We start from the raw sequence: 20,473 nt of genomic DNA, 5'->3' as shown, positions 1-20,473 counted from the left end.
CATTTATCAGTAACCACTTCAGAGAAAAAGGTCATGGTACCAGTGAGACAAACATACAAGCATCAATATCTCTCATATATTTTGTTTGACTCCACAGTAGTCTTTTTGATACTTGTCAAGTAGACAGTGAGTGGCACAGCTTACTGTAGATGTAGCCCTCCCACACATACTCCTACGTACAGATCCCACACGTTCCCCTCCCCTCGTTTGGGCCCTGCCAGCCTCTGACGACTTCTTGAGAACCAACAACTACAGTATTTCAGGACTAAGAGTCACCTCCCACTCGAGCCCAGGTGTGGCTGTGGCGGGGGCAGCGCTGGGAGGTAAGGTGGGGTAATAAGATTCAGACTTTTCACCCCCCCCAAGAAAATTTTTTCCCAAAAGGGCTAACTAGAACCCACAAATGTTTTCCCACAATGGCATGGATGTACAATTAACAAACATCTAACAGGTAAGAGAGAACATCAATCCTTGGCTTTCATTCTATAACTACACTTTGGCAGATGAGAATGACATGGTAGGAACAGGTCTGACTGCACTGGAGCCCAGAACATTCTCTGCAGGCGCTTCTGTCCCAGGCCCCCCTCCCCCCCAACACACAGCAAGGGGGGGGAACCTGCCGAGGAAACGTCTACGGACCCTCGCAAGGAAAGCTGCCACTCCTCAGGACCTCATTTATTGTGAAAGTCGCTGAGCCTCCCTCACAGTGTGAGACACGGTGGGCACCCCTGCTGCTCACGCCAGTCACCTCAAGCACAGCTGCGCCCACAGTCCCCGAACACCAGCTCCGTGCCAGGTTAGGGCAGTCAGGAGGAGAGAACCTCTTGCTTTGGGGGAAGTGAGTAAAACCGGCATCTAAACTGACTTCTGAGGGTTCCCCAGCAGGAAGCAGCTCTCAGGCATCCCCAGACCTGCACTAAGTGACTTGTGAACCTCTACCTAAGAGCACTCAAGCAGTCACTCAACACGCAGGCACAAGGAGAAATAACAGGCCTGGACTGTGCTCTGGAAGACAGACTGCCTTTTTTATAGTAAATATGTATTTTCTTCAAATAGCAGTTGCACCCCAGGAAGGGGGTGCCAACGTGGCATTGACTGCAGATGCCCACTGTCGCATCCTGTGTCCTCCTCTTACCCCTCCTTATCAGGAAGCACTACCGCACTGTCACAAGCACTGGTGCCCAAGAGGAGTGGCTAACGAGGATGCCCTTCACCATTTCATGGCTGCACCAAATGCCAAATCTGCTCTATCCAAGATAGCATTCCACTAACAGACAGAAACGACACACTAACCGGGACACATCCAATGCTTAAGATGTCACACAGCAGCTAAGCCATGTTCTGAGTCAACATATAAATACCTCTGAATACAGAAGTCACCAACCGTGGGACTGAGCTTTTCAAATGAGATAAAACGAATGCCTTCATATCTTTAAGTAAGGCTTTTATTTACACGTGAAGGAAAATATATTCGTTTTCACATTTAAAACAATGGAGCTCTTAGATGAGCATCAGGAATGCCCATGGGCTGAGGTGTCTGGAGCCCGCTTCCAGCAGGTTTTCACACGAGCAGTCGGAGGACAGACGCACTTTTGTAAGACTTACTGGGCTCAATCCAGCTCACACCCCTACTCGTTCTGTTAATCAATGTTAAGAATTAAGAGCTGCATAGTCCAACCCTCTCCAACACAACTTTTTTTCAAGGAATTTTTTAACTTGAAAACTTTCCAGAGCCACTAAATTGAATATATTCGATTTAAGTCCAGATTTCTTCCCAAGCTAATATTCATTACCTAACACTTCAGTCCACTTTTGGTACGCCTTAGAGATCTTTTGGTACGCCTATCTTTACCATTCTCTTTAACCTTAGCTCATTTCAAACTTTTCCTTAAGTGCTAACCTGTGATTCCATTTATACAAATAGTTCAAAGTGGTACCTTACCTGTAAGTTGTTTGGCATAGTAATATAAAGATTAAGTAAACTCTCTACTACGTATTCACAGTAAATTTGCCTAATAATATTACACTACATTTTACATAATAATTGATCAAATATGTAAAAATTATGATTAATAAAGTTTACTAATTTCATAGAAAGAAGCCTTTTGTCACAGTATTTTCTGTCAACAGACACTAAAAGAACCACCATAATGTGGAGGCATGCTGATATTCAAAGGGGTTGGTTCTCATTTTTTAAGAACAGTGTGGGAAGCACATAAGTCTCCCCACTGGTAAGTGTGGGGAAGGTTAACCCAGTGACACTGTAGAGCCCCAGCCCTTCAGGTCCATGTATTTGAAGAAATTTACTCTAGCTAACAGTCAATGGTATCAATTCTGAGCATCAAATGACAGCTGCCTGACCCAGGCCTAGAGGCACAGCCTGAACTGCAGCAGCCAGTGCACACGGGCGCCGGTGGCCGGGCCCCGGCAGTCAGAGCTGTGTGAACAGAGGACTGCAGTGGTGGGGAAGAACCTGGTGATCACTGCTGAGCGCTCTGACACTCAGGGGGAACCATGACGTCCAAGACAGGACCCATTCACATGCAGCCCCTGAACACACGAGATATAACCAGTCTGAATGGACCCATCTTAACTGTAAAATACACGCTGGACTCCCAAGACTCTGTACAAAGAGGAGAATACAGAACAGTCATTTTTGAGTATCCCAAATTTCCCAGATCCCCATGGATATCAAAATCCAAGGATGCTTGAGTCCCTTATATAAACTTGTGTCAAATATTTGCAGATAACTTACATACACCCCAACCTGTACACTTTAAAACTCTAAATTATGTATAATACCTGATACAATGTGAATGCTACATAAATAACTGTTATGCTATAGGGGATAATGACAAGGGAAACAAGTCTACACAAGTTCAGTATGTATTACACATCAGCAACATCATGACACTCCTTCTCCTGAATACTCCCCCCCCCAATATTTCTGATCCGTGGGTGGTTGAATCCACCAATGAGGACCTGCAGTTATGGAGGGCCAACTATACCTCATGAACAGTTTTCTTAAATGAGCATATGTTGAAATATTATTTTGTATCTACCAGACTAAAATTAATTTCACCCATTTTTTAAATTACATGCGGCTTATATTATGTTTCTCTCAAGACAGTGCTGCCAACAACCACGTGAAATCGCTGGTATTCAGTATTTTTAACCTACTCAAATGGCAATTTTACATGGTTTAGCCTAATACTACTACAGTTCCTAGTGCCTGAATGGGAAATGTCTTGCAGGTTATAAAAGGAGTGCATCCATCCGCCACTGTGCCAAAAATGACTGAAATGGGGCAGGTAAAATAACATTTCACTGAAAAGCTGAAAGTCTCTTAAATTTTGCTACTTGAGAGAGCTAGTCAATCCTGCCCTGTTTTGTAACACACACTGGGAAATACAACTTCACATCTCAGAAGACAGAGTTTAAAACAAGATACGTGGTCACGTGTTCCTTACTTGTGTCACACTTGCCAAGTAAATAAGCTGTGTGTCCTCTGTTCACACAGCTCTGACTGCTGGGGCCAAAGTTTACCTTAACAAAAAGGCCTTCCAGGTAGTTAAGCCAAAAGGTGTGACTGAGCCTCACTATACAAGAGGACTGACACAGGGCTGACAAAACCCTCAAAAAGAACAGCAGCAGCAGTATCAGAAATGAGATAGCCATTCATGCTCAATGTTAACTTTCTAATTATTCATCTCACTGGGGAAATGTCTGGTTTTTCTTTATTAAAATACTTCCAGCTGTACAGATGCAGGTCACACGCATGCCCATGTTTGATGGTCAAGACTCTTTCTGGCAGAAGCAGTACAAAGAAATGAAACATACATGATATGCACCCCTTCAAATCAGGGCTGGGAAGGTCACCCTTAGTCAGCTACAAAAGTCAAGTCAACCCTCAGAAGGGCTTCTGATAAGAACTGTTCACTAAAATAGGTCAGATTAGTTTGTACATAAGACATTCTCCACCAAAGAACCCGTGAAGGCCATGAGTACAGTTATGATTTGGCTACCCCACCTTAAGATGGCTTTATAGAATTTTAGTTTAAACTGTTTGGAAGTTCCGAGTCTACGTATAAATGTCATTTATTTATTCTTACCCTGCAGGTTTTTACTGGGAATCACAAATGTCTGGGATCAGACCAGCAGTTTTCCTACTTTCTCACCCACCCAAGGGTATTATTTTTCAGGGATGTGATTTCCACACAAAGGACACTTACCAACCTCACAATGGCAACACATCAAATAGCATCAACATGAACAAAAGACAAAAAGAGAGTTTTAAACATACTTTTCTAGAGTGGCAAGCAGAGGGTCTGGTTCTGCACTGTTCTGAATTTGTAACATCTGGTCTCTGCTCAGGCGAACAATTTCACAAAGTGACTGTGATGCATTTGAATGCCGCTAAAGGAAAAAAGTACAATTTTAACTATAAAACATGTCAAAGGTAAAATTTATAATAAAAAGTTAGGGAGGAAACTGCTTAAAACATAACACAAATTACTGGCCATTAAGCTGCAGTGAGTACATAGTCAAGCTCAAAAGAAACCCCATGTCAAGAGCACAAGTATGCTATTCTGCCTGGTTAACGAGCTTTACCCAACAACAACGCACAATGCAGAAGACTGTATCTGTGGAGAGGTAACAAAAGTTTTGGTAAGAGGCCCTGGCTAGTTTGCTCAATGGATAGTGTGCCAGCCCAGTATATGGACATATCAGGTTTGATCCCCAGTCAAAGCACACAGGAGAAGCGACCATCTGCTGCACTCCCTCTCCCTCTCCCCTCCCTCCTCCTCCGCTCCGACTGGTTCAAGCATGGCCATGGGTGCTGAGGATGGCTCAGCTGGCCTGAGTACATCTGGCCTCAGGTACTAAAAATAGCTCAGTTGATTTGAGCATTGTCCCAGATGGGCATTGCTGGGTGGATCCAGGTTGGGGTGCATGCAGGAATCTGTCTATCTCCCCTCCTCCAAGATGAAAAAAAATCATAAAAAATAAAAATTTTTGGCAAGGAAAAGCTTCTACAGTGTAATACTTGAAAAAAAGTCCCCAAATATACACTTTTACCAGCATAGAAAGATACACACTCTTCTTTGGATTAAAAAAGCAGATACCACTTTCTGGAATATACCAATGGGTAGGAAATATTGCACCTCCCCAAGTGTACACCTGGTGCTCTGAGCCCTGCCTGCAGCACAGGTAGAACAATGATAGTCCAGCACAGGTGACAATACATACCAGGATATCAACATCCACTGATTGAAATCAGGAGTCTAACATTTCCTTAATAACTATAAATTAGTCAATACAAGCTTAGCAGGTAATTTATCGCTTTAATTCAGAAGTATCAATGGATCTGTCCAAAGGGCAAAATTAATGTTCTCGGAAGTCAAGTAGGGAAGGTGCTGATGCCCCACACACTCCGGCCCTCGCAGAACAGGCTGCTGCAGGGCTGGGCTACTCCTCTCTCACTCTTGCTGGGGCCCTGCAGACGGGCAACACCCTGTGAGGCCATCAAGCTCATCTGCTCCAGAACTAAACCAAATGATGAGCCAGCCTGGGCCACAGCGTGGGCTCCTGCCCTCGCTCCCCACACGCCCACCCCACGAAACCACCTGTCTGCCCGGCCACTGGACAGGAACTACCTCCCACCCAGACCTAAGGCTCCTTCTCAGCGGGGCTCTCACCCTGGGGCATCTGACATGCTGGAACATGTCCTCAGTGTCAGTAGCAACAAAACTGCACTGATCCAAGAAGAATGATGGGAAATCAACAATACCTTAAATAGCCCTTTTCTTCTTCTTTTTTTTAGAAATGGCTGTTTTAGAACAACTCCAGGTATGAAGTTTCTGGATGGACCAGAGTGGAAGGGGAGGGGCAAGATCGATCTTAATAGAAAACTGGCTTTTTTGCTTGACCTGTGGTGGCGCAGTGGATAAAGTGTCGACCTGGAAATGCTGAGGTCGCCAGTTCGAAACCCTGGGCTTGCCTGGTCAAGGCACATATGGGAGTTGATGCTTCCAGCTCCTCCCCCTGTCTCTCTCTGTCTCTCTCTCTCCCTCTCTCTCCTCTCTGTCTCTCTCTCTCTCTCCCTCTCTCCTCTCTAAAATGAATAAATAAAATAAAATTAAAATTAAAAAAATTCATTAAAAAAAAAAAAAAGAAAACTGGCTTTTACAAGAAAATGCCCTGTGGCAACACAGCCCTCCTTTACACTCTCCTATCTAACCCGCAGCCCAGAGGGTAAAGGAGGCCCCAGTGCCACATGACTTGTCCTGCGTCTTTAAACCAGCTCCTTTGTAGGTATTAGTTTGAACATCATGGAACTGCCCTATCTGTCGGTAGAAAGAGCTGAATGCTGGCAATGCCACACGGCTCTGCCTGATACTGAGGGTGGCAAGAGCACTAGTACTAGAGAAGCAGGATGACAGCCTCCTCGACAGCCATCCTAGCTGGTTCTGGCAACCTCATCCGACAGGCCCCCTCGGCAGAGCTCAATCTATGAACTCCAAAGCAGTGCAAAGCCTAATGCCAAGTCCATCCTCAGCACCTAGGACTAGGCCCCACCTGCCAGAGTGCAAACGCCCGGGCCAGCTAAGACAAGCACCAAGAGCCTGTTGCTCTAGCGACTCAATGGAGTCGACAGTGACCAAGGCCCCGCTCTACTGTCCGGAAAGCTATATCCAGGACAAAAAAAAATGCAGATGTGGCCATGTCATCTGAGCTAAAGACAGGCATTAAAAAAAAAAACCCAAAAAAACAAGAAGCTTGGAGAGAGGAACATACACTCTGCTACAGGAAACACTGTACACTCTATTGTCTGCAGCAAACAAAGGCGAGCAGATCCAGCAGGAAACCCAAGCTCAGAAAAAAGCTGCTACAGCCAGAGCTGCTTTCCACACTTTGGGAAATTTTCTGGGAATCAGCAAAACATAAATGCTTGTTTGTTTGGCCAAAGGTCTTTTATTTGATATTCCATGATGAAAGGACAGCTTGCATTGATGTAGTTCAAGGACCAAATGTGGCCTTTGATGAAATTTATCCTATGATAATGGTATTAACATTCATTATCCTATGTTTCACTGTATTATGCATTCAGAAGAGTTTATTAAAATACAGGTACAGGCCATGGCCAGTTGGCTCAGTGGTAGAGTGTCATCCCAGCATGTGAATGTCCTGGGTTCGATTCCCGGTCAGGGCTCACAGGAAAAGTGCCTATCTGCCTCTCCACCCTTCCTCCTCTCACTTCTCTCTTCCCCTTCTGCAGCCATAGCTTAATTGGAGCAAGTTGGCCCTGGGTGCTGAGGATGGCTCCATGGCCTCCACCTCAGATGCTAAGAAGAGCTCGGTTGCTGAGCAACGCCCCAGATGGGCAGAGCATTGCCTCCTAGTGGACTTGCTGAGTGGATCCTAGGCAGGACGCATGCAGCAGTCTGTCTCTGCCTCCCCTCTCACTGAATACAAATTTTTTTTAAAAAAAATACAAGTACAGTTTAATAAATAATAAAAACTCAATATCCATATATACTTACCACTTTCCCTATTTAAGAGTATTTTTAAAGCCTTTTGTGTAGGAAATGATCAACTTTAAGAATGCCAGATTATCAGTGTTCTACCTGTCCTCTATTTCATATTTCATGCAAGTATGTGCTGTGCCCAAATAAACCTGGTTTTTTAAAAGAAAAGTGAGTTTATAGTCAAACAAGATAACTTACATCTTCTTCTTGCGATGGATGAACTATTTCCACAAGCCTCTGGATAATTTTCTCCTCATTTAACCACTGTAAAACACATTGCAGAAGTGATCATAGCAACGAGTGGCTCTTGTTCAAGCCCCAATGAAGATTAACATACTTGGAAATATCCATCACATTTTAAGTAGAATGTTACAGGTTTCTCTGGACTTTGAACACTACAGGAAATTAAAAGTCCCCCAAGGAAAACACCAGTGAATATATCATTTTAACAGTACCAACAGTACCAACTACTCCCCAACTTACAATGCCCACATATAAAGCTTCTATACATCAGCTTCCTAGCCATGGAGTCATTCTCAGACACTGAGCACTAAAAAAGTCTCAATTTTGGTTATTGGGGCTAGGAGTAGGATTCATACATTTTTCTACAGAGTAATGAAAGGTTCAGAAAGACAGAAAAGCAGTATTGAGCAGCAAACATCTGGGTTAAAACACAAAGGACTTTGAGATTCTAAAACTGAACTACCCGCAGGAAACATGTGTGGGCGCACGCACGTATGTGTGTGGGTGGGGGTTCCTACAGACGCAGAGGAAGCAGAGTTTATCTGCCCTGTCACATGTTAGCAAAGAGCTATTCTCATGACTAGGGCAGTCTCTTCTTCATGAAATACTGCTGTGGATGAAAACACAAAGAGGGTGGAAATAAACTGCTATAATCCTGGTTCCTGGGAAACAGAAACACCACAATAAACAAGATGCTCACTATCTAGAAAGGAACCCCCCATCACCTAGGTTAGAGAGTAGAGGTGGGTGGCAAGAAATCAAAACTAATTTGCTAAAGGCACAGAGAAAAATCCTAATACTGTCTCTAGTACCTTAGGGAGACATGCTCAAAGAAATGTAAACAAAAGCTAGTGATGGAGAAGCACAAAGGTAGAGGCCCAACTTTACAGTTTAAAAACTTTTAAAATGTGCACATGAGCCTGACCAGGCGGTGGCGCAGTGGATAGAGCGTCAAACTGGGATGCGGAAGACCCAGGTTCGAGACTCCGAGGTCACCAGCTTGAGCGCAGGCTCATCTGGTTTGAGCAAAGCTCACTAGCTTAGACCCAAGGTCGCTAGCTCAAGCAAGGGGTTACTCAGTCTGCTGAAGGCCCACTGTCAAGGCACATATGAGAAAGCAATCAATGAACAACTAAGGTGCCACAACGAAAAACTGATGATTGATGCTTCTCATCTCTCTCCATTGCTGTCTGTCTGTCTCTATCTATCTCTCTCTCTGACTCTAGCTCAGTCTCTGTAAAAAAAAAAAAAAAAAATTGTGCACATGAACCCCCTCCAGGGTGTTGTTAAATGTAGAGTCTGACTCAGCGGAGTAGGGTGAGACCTGAGCCCACAGATTTCTAACAAGCTCTTGGGTGGCGTTAGGGACCACACCATGAGCAACAATGTCCTAAAACAAAGGACGGTAACACCTGGACAGAGGGTCCTGGCCATTCCTCCTCAGTCCCCAACCCCTACTGCCCTCACAGCTAGTAACAAGCACCTACATCCCAAACCCACTTGTGGGTTAATCCCGCCAAAGCGGGCCCCCACATAAAGCAAGTCATTCCGAAGTTTCTAGCTACCCTTCCCCACAACCTGCGCCTATAGTGACCACCTATCACTGAATCGGCTCACCTAATTCTTTTGGAAACAGCCTTTAAAAATTCAACCCAGAAGTAACCAAAGGAATTCTAAAAAACCATACTGAAAACCTCCCCCTGTAAAAACCAAAGATCAAGGTGGCCGTCCCCCTCATCATCCTCACGCTCTTCTCACATCCACGAGAACACAGCTGACAGAACCCAGCGTCCCAACCCAGGGCCTTTCCCCAGGCGGCCGGGACATCCGCGCGTATGCCCAGGTGGCTTCCTCACAGTGCCCACGGTGCTCAGCAGACCTCTGCCTGGCTGCAGAGGCCTGGCCTGGGCCCGGGCCCTCCGCTCACACAAACACACCCTGCCTCTGCCCGCCTCAGCGGAGTACCCCTTCCCTGGGGCACGCCTGGCAGACATTCCTGTCTCTCCTTTAATGAAAATGAGCTTTTCAGTAAAGCTCATTTCCAGAGAACTAGTAAGTGCTGAGACACCAGGCTGAGCAGTAGAGACGGGATGGATGGGGAGTGCTCTGGAAGAGTGCAGAGACGGGAAAGGAGAAGGGACAGAAGTCGGGGGGCAAAGACGGCGCCTCTGGGTAACCTCGTCCTCACGCTGCTCACACCGCCCTCCCACCCCAATCCAACCAGATGGCTCAAGAGGCACACACATCCTGAAATGACACCATCTCCCCAAAATTTCACACACGTGCCCTTCTGGAAACACACTCCCTTTTCCCTCTTACCCAGTGCTCCCAGGTCCCCTAGAGAGACACTTCTGAAGCCCTACTCCCCAGGGGTCCCGACACCTCTCCTTCCCCCTTTCAGAGGGCACCCTGCAGAGTGCCCAGCTCTGGATAGGGTGACAATCACAGCTCCCGGAGGTCTGACTTCCCCTGCTGCCCGGCCAGCTCTGAGACAGAGCCTCAGCCCTCTCTACCTCCTATCCACTGACCAGCAAGCCCGGGGACAGACCTCCCCACAAGGAACCAGCCTAGGAAACCCGGGTGTGCACACCTGAAACCTGAAGCCTGCCAACCTGGATCTCTCCCTATCTCTGAACACCTCCTTCCCCACCGTGCCCTGCCACATTTCCCAGACCACCTTTTGCTCCCAAGCCCCTGAGTCCCACCCAGCAGACGGCACCCACGGGCTCCTGCGCCCACCCCACCCTGGCCGAGGACAGTCGTAATGCTACTCACATTGAGCACGTCTTGCCTGGGCTGTGCAGGCTCGATGCAGGTCAGGAGCCTGAGCAACAGATCCATGATAGCGGAAGTTCCTATGTGCTTTATAATGAGGTCTACAAAGTCACGCTTCTTCTTTAAGAAATCCACGATCTAGAGAAGAACAAACCAAAACTCAGAGACATGTAGCCAGGAGCTATAAACTTCAGATTGCTGTCAACCCTAACCCCTCCGACGGCCCCCTGAAAACCCCACCACCACTCTGGAGGGAGAAGTGGCAAATGCTGACTCTGTTATAAGATGTCAAGTTGGGAAGCCTGTGAACTGTTACGCTATTCATAAACCCCTCAGGAAACAAACCTTCCACATTATCACACATTCCCTAATAAAAATACACCGTAACAGAATCTTTTATTTCTCTTCATTTTCATCATCAATTCTCAAAGAACGAGGATGAAAAATTTAATAAAGAACAAGAGAACGTACCATTCCAGTTTATGAACAGAAAGCCAGTTCATCAGACTGAGTGCTAACAGGTGGAATACATTCTTAATGTTCTAATTACACTCGAGCAAGTGAGAGAGAAAAATTCAAAACAAAGATTTCTCCATTCGTCAAAACAATTAACTCACCTGCTACAGAAATAATACACATGGATTTTACTTTAGCAACTGACCTGAGCAGACTCACACAAGCAGAGTGAGGGGGCAGGAGGCTGACAGTTATATGGGGTTGTGACAATGAAAACAAAGTTACAGCCCTGCCCCTGGGTCTCTCTGTGCAGGAAGGACAGCTCTCAGTCCTGTACACCCTGTGCACCCGCGGGTGTCTGTCCTTGTGCACGAGGCACCTGTTGGCGGGCCACAGCAGCCGCAGGCCAGCGCAGCAGCTGCCCTGGCACGGTCTCCCTGTAGGCTCTCCAAGCCTGTGTGGTGAGGCGGCTGCACCCACTGCTGCAGGTGCTGTGGCTCAGCCTGGTTAAGTACCTTGCTAGAAAGCTAACAAGTGGCTACCCTGAAACTTAAACTTGTATGTCGCAAAGCCACGGCCCTGCCATTATCCCACATGAAGGAGTCCCACAGCAACTAAACCTGCGTCCCACACAGAACCAGGTGTTAAGTGAAGGATTAACTGAACACTGCTCCTCCAGACAATGAGGTCGAGTGTTGTAATAAAGCTTCAAAAAGTTATACATAATGAATCCATTCACAACTGAGTCACACAGTAGTTTTTATGGCACAACTGAGAAGGGTGGAGAAAGCACTGGCTCTGAAGCCTGGAGGCACCACAAGGACAGCAGGGTGTCCTGCACAGAGGGTGACACTGGTCAGGTGCTAAATCACCCAACACTGAGGGTGCCCCACAGCTGGGCTTCCTGCTCCGCAAGCTAACAATGTCTGCATCAGCTAAGACAGACTAAGTCTAAATCCTCATCACCTGAAGCTGCATATAGTGTTACTGATACATTATGTGATAGGAAATCTTCATTTACACTCGTAATTCTCAAAAGGACAGAGAGGTGCCGGGTCTGACCTTCCCCTGAAATAAAAGAGCAACTGAATCCACTCGTTTTCACTCCAGAAGCCCTGAGCCAGGAAGCCGAGTGGGCACACAGCGGGCAGCAGTGACGGCGCCCTTTCTCAGCACTTAGTTGGCACACACCACCACCTTGCACAGAGGCTCTGTCTGACCTGGACCAACACAAATACTCAGAAACCTCCAAGTGTCTTCTCACTCCTGATGTCGCAAACCAGGCCCGCGTCGATAGTTACTACGACCATCTGGCACTGACTGGCCGCCGCTGAGGCTGTGAAGTGACTTACACTTTCCCGTAAGAGTCAGCGGTCCTGTTATCTCTCATCAGAAGAAAAGGAAGAGGATCTGGATCAGAGTAATCATGGCTTGGGGATTAGTATGTAAGAAAAAAAGAGCCTCGGTTCCAACGCCTTTAGAAACGCCTGCTCAGTTACGTAAAAGAACCACCTCGTCTCCCTAGAATACAACGGGGACCTGCTTCAGCTCGGCACAGGATGGACACACTGGGCCAACAATGGCTCCAGCCCGTTCATGTGGGTGGAGAGCAAGGGCGGGTCCTGGAGCCTGCACCCCCCACGAAGAATGCCAGGCCCAACTGGTCCGACCACCTGCCACCTGTCATCACACCCTTGCTCCCTGCACCCTGGCGAGCCAGTCAGTGTGTCCGTGGGCATCTGGGGCTCGGCGCTCCCTGGCGGCCTGTTCCCCTAAGTGGGCCATGCTCTCTGGTCAGCAGATCCTTTCACATCAGTGTCCACCTGGAGCAGCCAGGGAAGGCGTGCTGAAATCCCAGCTTGCTGAGCCCTGCCCCCAGGGTGTCTGGTCAGCAGGTCCCGAGTGGGCCTCAAGAACTTACATTTCTAATAACTTCTCAGGCGGTGCTCAGGCTGCTACCAGGGATCGCACTTCGAGAATGACTACACAGACCACTGATACTTAGAAAATAAATTTCCCAAGGACATCTAAATTGTTCAAGAACAGAACAAAGTGGGGGGTGGAGAACAAACAGAAAAAGGAGAAGGGTGGGGGGCAGTTCCTTGCCATTAAAATTTTTGAGTGGCATCAAATTAGAAACAATGACCATGTGTAAAGACCAATCATCAATTACATTTAAAGGAAAGCTTTCTGATTTAAGCTTCATCTATAATCATCAAATGAAAGAAAATAATCTGTTACTTCACCAGTCACTAAAACTCCACTCACTCAACTGCTCAGTATGTACCCCTCATGCCATTGTCCTAGAAACTAACATCCTCATGCCTCTAGCTCAGGGGTCCCCAAACTTTTTACAGAGGGGGCCAGTTCACTGTCCCTCAGACCGTTGGAGGGCCGGACTATAAAAAAAACTATGAACAAATCCCTATGCCTGCACATATCTTATTTTAAAGTAAAAAAACAAAACGGGCCCTGGCCGGTTGGCTCAGCGGTAGAGCGTCGGCCTAGCGTGCGGAGGACCCGGGTTCGATTCCTGGCCAGGGCACACAGGAGAAGCGCCCATTTGCTTCTCCACCCCTCCGCCGCGCTTTCCTCTCTGTCTCTCTCGTCCCCTCCCGCAGCCAAGGCTCCATTGGAGCAAAGATGGCCCGGGCGCTGGGGATGGCTCTGTGGCCTCTGCCCCAGGCGCTGGAGTGGCTCTGGTCGCAACATGGCGACGCCCAGGATGGGCAGAGCATCGCCCCCTGGTGGGCAGAGCTTCGCCCCTGGTGGGCGTGCCGGGTGGATCCCGGTCGGGCGCATGCGGGAGTCTGTCTGACTGTCTCTCCCTGTTTCCAGCTTCAGAAAAATGAAAAGAAAAAAACAACAACAACAACAACAAAAAAAACAAACAAAAAAAACGGGAACAAATACAATATTTAAAATAAAGAACAAGTAAATTTAAATCAACAAACTGACCAGTATTTCAATGGGAACTATGCTCCTCTCACTGACCACCAATGAAAGAGGTGCCCCTTCCGGAAGTGCGGCGGGGCCGGATAAATGGCCTCAGGGGGCGGCATGTGACCTGTGGGCCATAGTTTGGGGACCCCTGCTCTAGCTACTTGTCAAAAGAGGGAACCATGGTCTACTAAAAAATTGAGACATCAGGCACTTAGAAAAGTGTGTCCATTTGGAACATATTCATTAACGTGTCAATCAATGTTAAGCCAGCAAGCATCTAGAATGTGTAAGACTTAAAATATCTTCTTTTACAGAAATAGCTGGACTCAGACACACTCAGAACACCAAAGCAACAAAATCACTGGGGCTCATCTCGAAGGAATGATCAGCCCTAATACTTACCTTTTGGAAAATGATATTTACCTGTTCTGGTTTTCTGCTGATAAGAATACTTAGCACCTTGCTGAAGAAACTGGCAAGCAGTGGGTTCAAGGGGGAATCGTTTAGGAGGAAGCTATATAATTTCATTAGCAAGGATTCATCTTCTCCCAGTCTATCATTCATCTGGGAGACATCAGAAGTGAGCAACTCACAAGATATATTGGGATACCTAGAAGAACAGGATACTTATATCATCATCTATATTAACACTTTAATTACATAAAGTAAAACACCAATCAGAAAGGCTTCCTAAAACTTAGTGAAAAAAATAAAGTTATCTTCTGGGATTAGAAAACTGTTTTAATCCATTTTGTCCAACCTCTAGATTAAAGTGAATTTTCTACTATGTCTAAAAAAATTGTTCCTAAACGAAACTTTAATAAGGAATGCATTTTCTCCAACAGAACTAGAACTTGAGTAAGACTCAGGAGCCAAGGGGGGCCATGCTGCAGGGTGTGCACCTTCCCCAGTGCTGTGACAGGGCTGGTAAAAGCCTCGGGCTGCAGCCACCTACAGCCTGAGCTGGCTCGGGAAGTACAGTTTGCAGAATGACCATTCATGGGGGACGATGGTTTCCGGGAAACAGCACTGCACACAGCACTCTGTAACTACTCAAGATGCATGCAGGTCCCTGGACTGGCCACCGCTAACTCCACCCGGCATGCAAACGCTACTGAAAGCTGTTTGGGGGGCTTCTCAAATGTTCAGTCTATCTTCCAGAGTAAGAGAATAAACATTCTAATATACAAAGTGGAAAACAGGACATAAGCCTGAGTGACCCAGGTAAGAAGCTGTACACAAGAAATGAGCTCTCCACACTACCAGTCTCTGAGGACCAGGCCACCACCAGTTTCACAGCTGTAGGACACAGACCTCTCCTACAGACCCCACAGCACCAGAAATGCCTGCACTCCTCAAGCTCGCACATGTCTCTGAGCACCAGGGCACCATCTCCCTCTGAAAAGCAGGCAGTATGTCCACTCCCCCTTCACTCGCTTCTCTGAGCACAGTCTCTCACGGTTTCAGGAGCAATGGCGGACTTGTGGTCCCTGTGCAACCTGTATTCTGCCAACCCGCAGTTCACTTCCCTGCTCTTCACTCCTTCTTGACAAGCAGCCAGGGTCCAGAACCATCTACCACGAATGGCTAGCTCAAGTCTGATTGGGCCGGGAGGTGACAGCACAGCCAGAAGCCGCTACACAACAAGAGAGAGGTGAGGACTGGGCACCAGAACACACAAGCAAGTGACTGCCTGATCCCAAGGCCCTGGCAACAGACCAGAAGCTGTGGCACCTGAGGGGCCTGGCATGAGGCTGAAGGCTGAACGGGAGAATGTCCCCAAATGAACTTTTTTCATTCAGGGAGAAAAGAATTGAAAAGAAAACAATAAAATTGGCAAGTGTGTGGGCTCAAAGATCACATTACCAAATAGCCTCTTCTGGAGGCTTATGGCTCAATCAAGTTAAAGACTTCCTCACTTTAAGAAACATGCTGGGCCCTGGCCGGTAGCCTCAGTGGTAGAGCTTCTCCACCCCACCCACTCCCTTCCTTCCTTCCCTTCCTGCAGCCATGGGTCAATTTATTTGAGCACATCAGCCCCAGACACTGAGGATGTCTCTGTGGAGCTTTCACCTCAGGTGCTAAAAATAGCTTGGTTGCAAGCATGGCCCCAGATGGGCAGAGTATCAGCCCCAGATGGGGGCTGCTGGGTGGATCCTGGTCAGGACACATGCAGGAGTCTCTCTCTCTTCCTCTCATTTGGAAAAGAAGAGGAAAGAATTAAAAAAATAATAACATTAAAAAAAAACAAACATTAGCATATAGACACCATAGAATAAAGTCACCATTATGCTGAGGGCAAGACTGTCCAGTGATTATAGGTGTGGCATCATCAAGGTTAGGAACCTGTCTCCACCGACTTACAAGCTCTATGACCTCAGGCAAGTTACTTACCCTTCCTGGGCCTCAGTTTCCAAGTATGTAATATTAAGACAGTAAGTCCTTACCCCTCAAGAGACAATAATACATACAAAAAACTAAGGTGGTGGTGCAGGAAAAATGAATGCTAGCTATTGTTAGTTATCCTTATTTTCTACTTTACAGAAGTGCTGCAATGCTTGGGGCTTGGGGCTTGGGGACAGGCTGTCTCAACTGCCCCCAGGTGAAGGACTGGTAACAGGTAGACCTTGGCTCTACCTGTGACCCAAATGTGCAGGGCACATTCCCTAAACCATGAAGCAGCGCCCACAGTAGGGCGTGGTCACCTCTTCCCTCGGGCACCGAGTTTCCCACAGGCTACCAGGGAGTACGGGCTAGCTAAGGCAGCGTGTGTGTGCGTGTGTGCATGCCCGGGCACTGCAGGAAGGCGCAGTGCTCTGGCTCCGGATAGGCTGAGGCTACACTCTCCCCCACCCCCAACATCTAGCAAGCTGCCAAAACATCCAAAGACTCCGCCCTCACCTCACCAGGGTAAGGCCTGTTCCTACCCCACACATGCTCTGACCTCGCTCCCTTCCCTGCTACTAAGAACACAGAGACATCAGAGGAGAAGCCAGCCCAAGCACACCCTGGCCTGCATGCAGGCCCCCCACTGGTCCCCCTGACCCGCTCCCGTCTACCTCCTCGAGCACAGAGCCCCACTTCCTCTCCAGTCATCCTCACTGTTGTCCCCGCCGAATGCACCATCCCCAGCAGCATATCAACAGACGGCTACTCTTCCATCCCATCCTAAGAAAACAAATGCCACCCTCTCTTGATTCCACATGTCTGCAGCTCCCGCGTTCTCCCTCTGCTCCCTTCCCACAGAACTACCTGACAGACCTACCCTGCCTTGTCTCTGACTCATCCTCAAAGGCACCCCAGGGCCCTGTGCTCCAGGATGCGAACACTAACAGCACTGGGCCGGCAGCAGCCACCCCGGCCCACTGTCCCAATCTCCCTTCCGAAGCCCGTCTCCCTGCGACTCTCAGGGCAGCAGCCGCCCTGGCTCTCCTCTTGCCTTGGCCACTCCACTGTCCCTCTGTGGGGACCCTGACCCAGCCAACACTAGCTTTTCGATTTATATTTCTATTGAAGAGTCTACTTTTAAAGTTCTGTTAGTTCAAATTTATGCTAAATTATTTAAAATCAGAGCTGTCATTAGAATTAAAAAGGTTAGTATAAAATGAGACTCCTTTAATACACTATATAAAATCACTAAACTAAAACAATGATGGGTTTAATATACATGTATATTAAACACAAAATACAGCAATCATCCACAAACTACAAAACAAACACCTAAATTTCCTTAGATGACTAGTCACCTTAACCCTGAAAAGCTTTCGGGTCCTATGGGAAAACCCCTCTACAGTGCCCCAGCTGCGGGGGCCATCAGTTATTACATGCACATGGCTGTGGCTGTCCAGACCAGAAGCGCAGCGAGAACTGCCCACCCAGCTCGTGCCAGCCTCTCCCAAGATGGTGCCATCAGAAGGCTGGGGCCAGGGGAGGCACACCTGCTCTCGCAGCCTCAAAGGTAGCACAGAAACAGCAACAAGAACAAAAAATACAAAAACAAAACAAAAAACCACACATACTAAATGCTGGCATGGCACTACAACAAAAGCCATGACTACTTTTTGGCAACAGAAGCACTTGCCATAGGTGTGCCTACTCTTCTCCACTGGGCTTCCTTCAGTCCAGACCCCAGAGGAGCCAGTCCCTGCTGGCGCTCTCTGGGCCTGTTATGGGGAAGGCCCGGTGCAAAGCACCGCCACACTGCCCCTCTCAACGTCAGCCCAGACCAGCAGCACCCACAAGTGCCGCTTCACTATGGCGAGGTCCCCAAGTAACACAGTGTCTATCTTTTGCAGGATGGAAGTACGCTAGTCTTGCTGCCACCCAATTTCTTTCCTCTTCCTTTTAAAGGCACTGATCTCTGAGTGACTGCGGTCACTGAATGCTAGCTGTCAATTTTCACAGCTAGCAGAGAACGTGTTCCTTGAAGATCCAAGCCACCAGCGACCTGAAAGCATTAATATATTTATTATTCCCCTGACAGCAAAAGCCTCATCATGAAGAAATGAAAAGACTGCTCTAACAGGGACAGACTGTGGGAGAAAGGGCAAAAGAAAACATATTAAAAACAAATTCTTCCTATTCCATAAAGTTTACTTAATGCATAATCAGTAACTTTTTGTTCCTGAATTTGTAGTATTTTTAGGGCGTGGGGGAGCCAAACATTTCAGAAGAGTTGAAGATGAAAAAGTAACTAACTGAAATCCCAACACTTCAAATATATACAGCTATTCTATGTGCAGGGTCTACACACGAAGTGTGCTCAGAGACGGTGATAAAGGGTCCCCTGTGCCACCGTTCTGCTCGCGAGCAGGGGGAACCAGTGACGAGTGAATAAACCCACTGCAGTTCTCCATGGTGTTATGTGCTTGAACTTGGAACACTAATACTCAGTGAGACCCACACCTTTCTTATCAATTAACAACAGGTCAGAATTAATTTGATCAACAACGCTATTCAGAGCCCATGCTCTGACTTCGATTTGCTCTGTGATCTTGGTCACATCATCTCTGTCTTCCCATTTGTGAAGAAGAGAAAGAACTGACTTGGATGGCCTTTCTATTGTAAGAAACTTTGTCACTATTTATAAAACACTCCACCCTTTGGAGGGAACACAGAACCCTTGTTTGTAGAGGCCTGTCCTCTCACCGAACATAGCTCTAGAACAAGTTACGTGCCCCGCCGAGCCTGTCCCCCTCAACCAACAAAACATCCATGGGGAAGCACTGGGAAACAAGAGGGAATCCTCTACCCCCACTTCGCCTCAACCCCACCCTAGAGAGAAGATTGAATTTCTTACTTGTATCTGATCTTTTCATCCATGTCTTGAGGTGGTTCTTCTATAATGAACGAGACTAAATCTTCGAGACATTCTGCTTTTAACAGAAACTCTATAAGTTTGCGGTTCTGAGCTTTACATTCCTGTAAAACATCTTCCTCATCCATTAACTCCTTCAGTGTTACATCTTCTCTTTCTAGGAGTGTGTCTATGTGGGATGATGAGTGAAGATCAAATTTCCAAAACATGCTGGTCTAAACAAAACGCAGAGAGTATTTCAAGTAAATGTCAGCTTCACACATCAAGTTCATTTCAGTTCAGTGTCACAGTCCAAAACGCCCATGTCAGGTAAGTTTACATTGAACCTACACAGTACTTCTTCCTAAAGAAGTAAAATTAAGCAGGACATTTTTTCCTTCTTAGAAAAAAATGTTTTTGATTAAAAAAAAAAAAGACTTGAAAATGCTGTAAGAATGCTAAAACTTGGGATTTTAACCTGAGAAATGACCCCACCCACACTGAGAATTCCTGCTGGGCAAGGAAGTAAACCCTTCGTGAAGGCGGAGAGCACATTCCTACACAGAACTAGGATCTTCAGCAACAAAGGACAAGCTCTGAGCCCTCCGTATCCAGCACTGCAGAACACTGGAAGAATGAAGCAACGACCACCAGCAGCCAGTCCTCTTTACCACTGGCATGCTCCAGGCCAGAAGTCAGAAAACAGTAAAACCTGTGCTGTTTAAAATAATAGAGACTAAACACGGGGACACAATGATCCAGGGGCTACAGAAACCCATGCCAGTTCCAAGGACAGACACTAACAAACTCAAAACAATCACTCCGCAATGCCACACACACACACACACACACACACACACTTCCTGCCTCTTCCTCCTTTCTGCCCCACAGCCATGAACCGTTAACTGGTTCTCTTCCAGTTAGAGCGTTAAAGAAGGTCCTTGTTGGTTACAACTGGAAATTTGAAACACAGGGTCTACTACATAATCTAAAGCCGCCATGATGAAACAATCTCAAAGGCCACTTCTGACCAAAAGATTACAAAAATGACAAGAATTCTGATTAGGGATAAGACTATGCAATATTATTCCAATCTGTCAAAGGTGCTGCTCACTGCAGAATTCCTGAACCAGGATTTGGTGAGATATATTCTTACTCCATTCACCCCAAAACCGCAACCTGCAGGTCAGCTGCAGCTTTACTATCCACAGAGTAAAGTGGTCCTTATTAT

At 47.0% G+C, this 20,473-nt stretch overlaps 1 protein-coding gene across 6 annotated transcripts in view; it reads right to left on the bottom strand.

The window, feature by feature from the left end:
* Positions 1 to 20,473, bottom strand: part of PPP6R3 (protein phosphatase 6 regulatory subunit 3) — a 138,923-nt gene that overhangs the window by 51,947 nt on the left and 66,503 nt on the right. For all 6 annotated transcript variants that reach the window (XM_066252256.1, XM_066252257.1, XM_066252258.1 and 3 more), the window contains exons 3-7: positions 19,246 to 19,478; positions 14,370 to 14,556; positions 10,548 to 10,685; positions 7,728 to 7,793; positions 4,304 to 4,416 (exon numbers count right to left, since the gene is read on the bottom strand). In XM_066252256.1, coding sequence (XP_066108353.1) covers positions 4,304 to 4,416; positions 7,728 to 7,793; positions 10,548 to 10,685; positions 14,370 to 14,556; positions 19,246 to 19,472 — 731 coding nt within the window. In that variant the 5' untranslated portion in view covers positions 19,473 to 19,478. The remainder of the gene's footprint in view (positions 1 to 4,303; positions 4,417 to 7,727; positions 7,794 to 10,547; positions 10,686 to 14,369; positions 14,557 to 19,245; positions 19,479 to 20,473) is intronic.

Source organism: Saccopteryx bilineata, chromosome 1 (genome assembly GCF_036850765.1).
Source record: "Saccopteryx bilineata isolate mSacBil1 chromosome 1, mSacBil1_pri_phased_curated, whole genome shotgun sequence".
Lineage (NCBI taxonomy): Eukaryota > Metazoa > Chordata > Mammalia > Chiroptera > Emballonuridae > Saccopteryx > Saccopteryx bilineata.
This window is presented reverse-complemented; position numbering and strand designations above follow the sequence as displayed.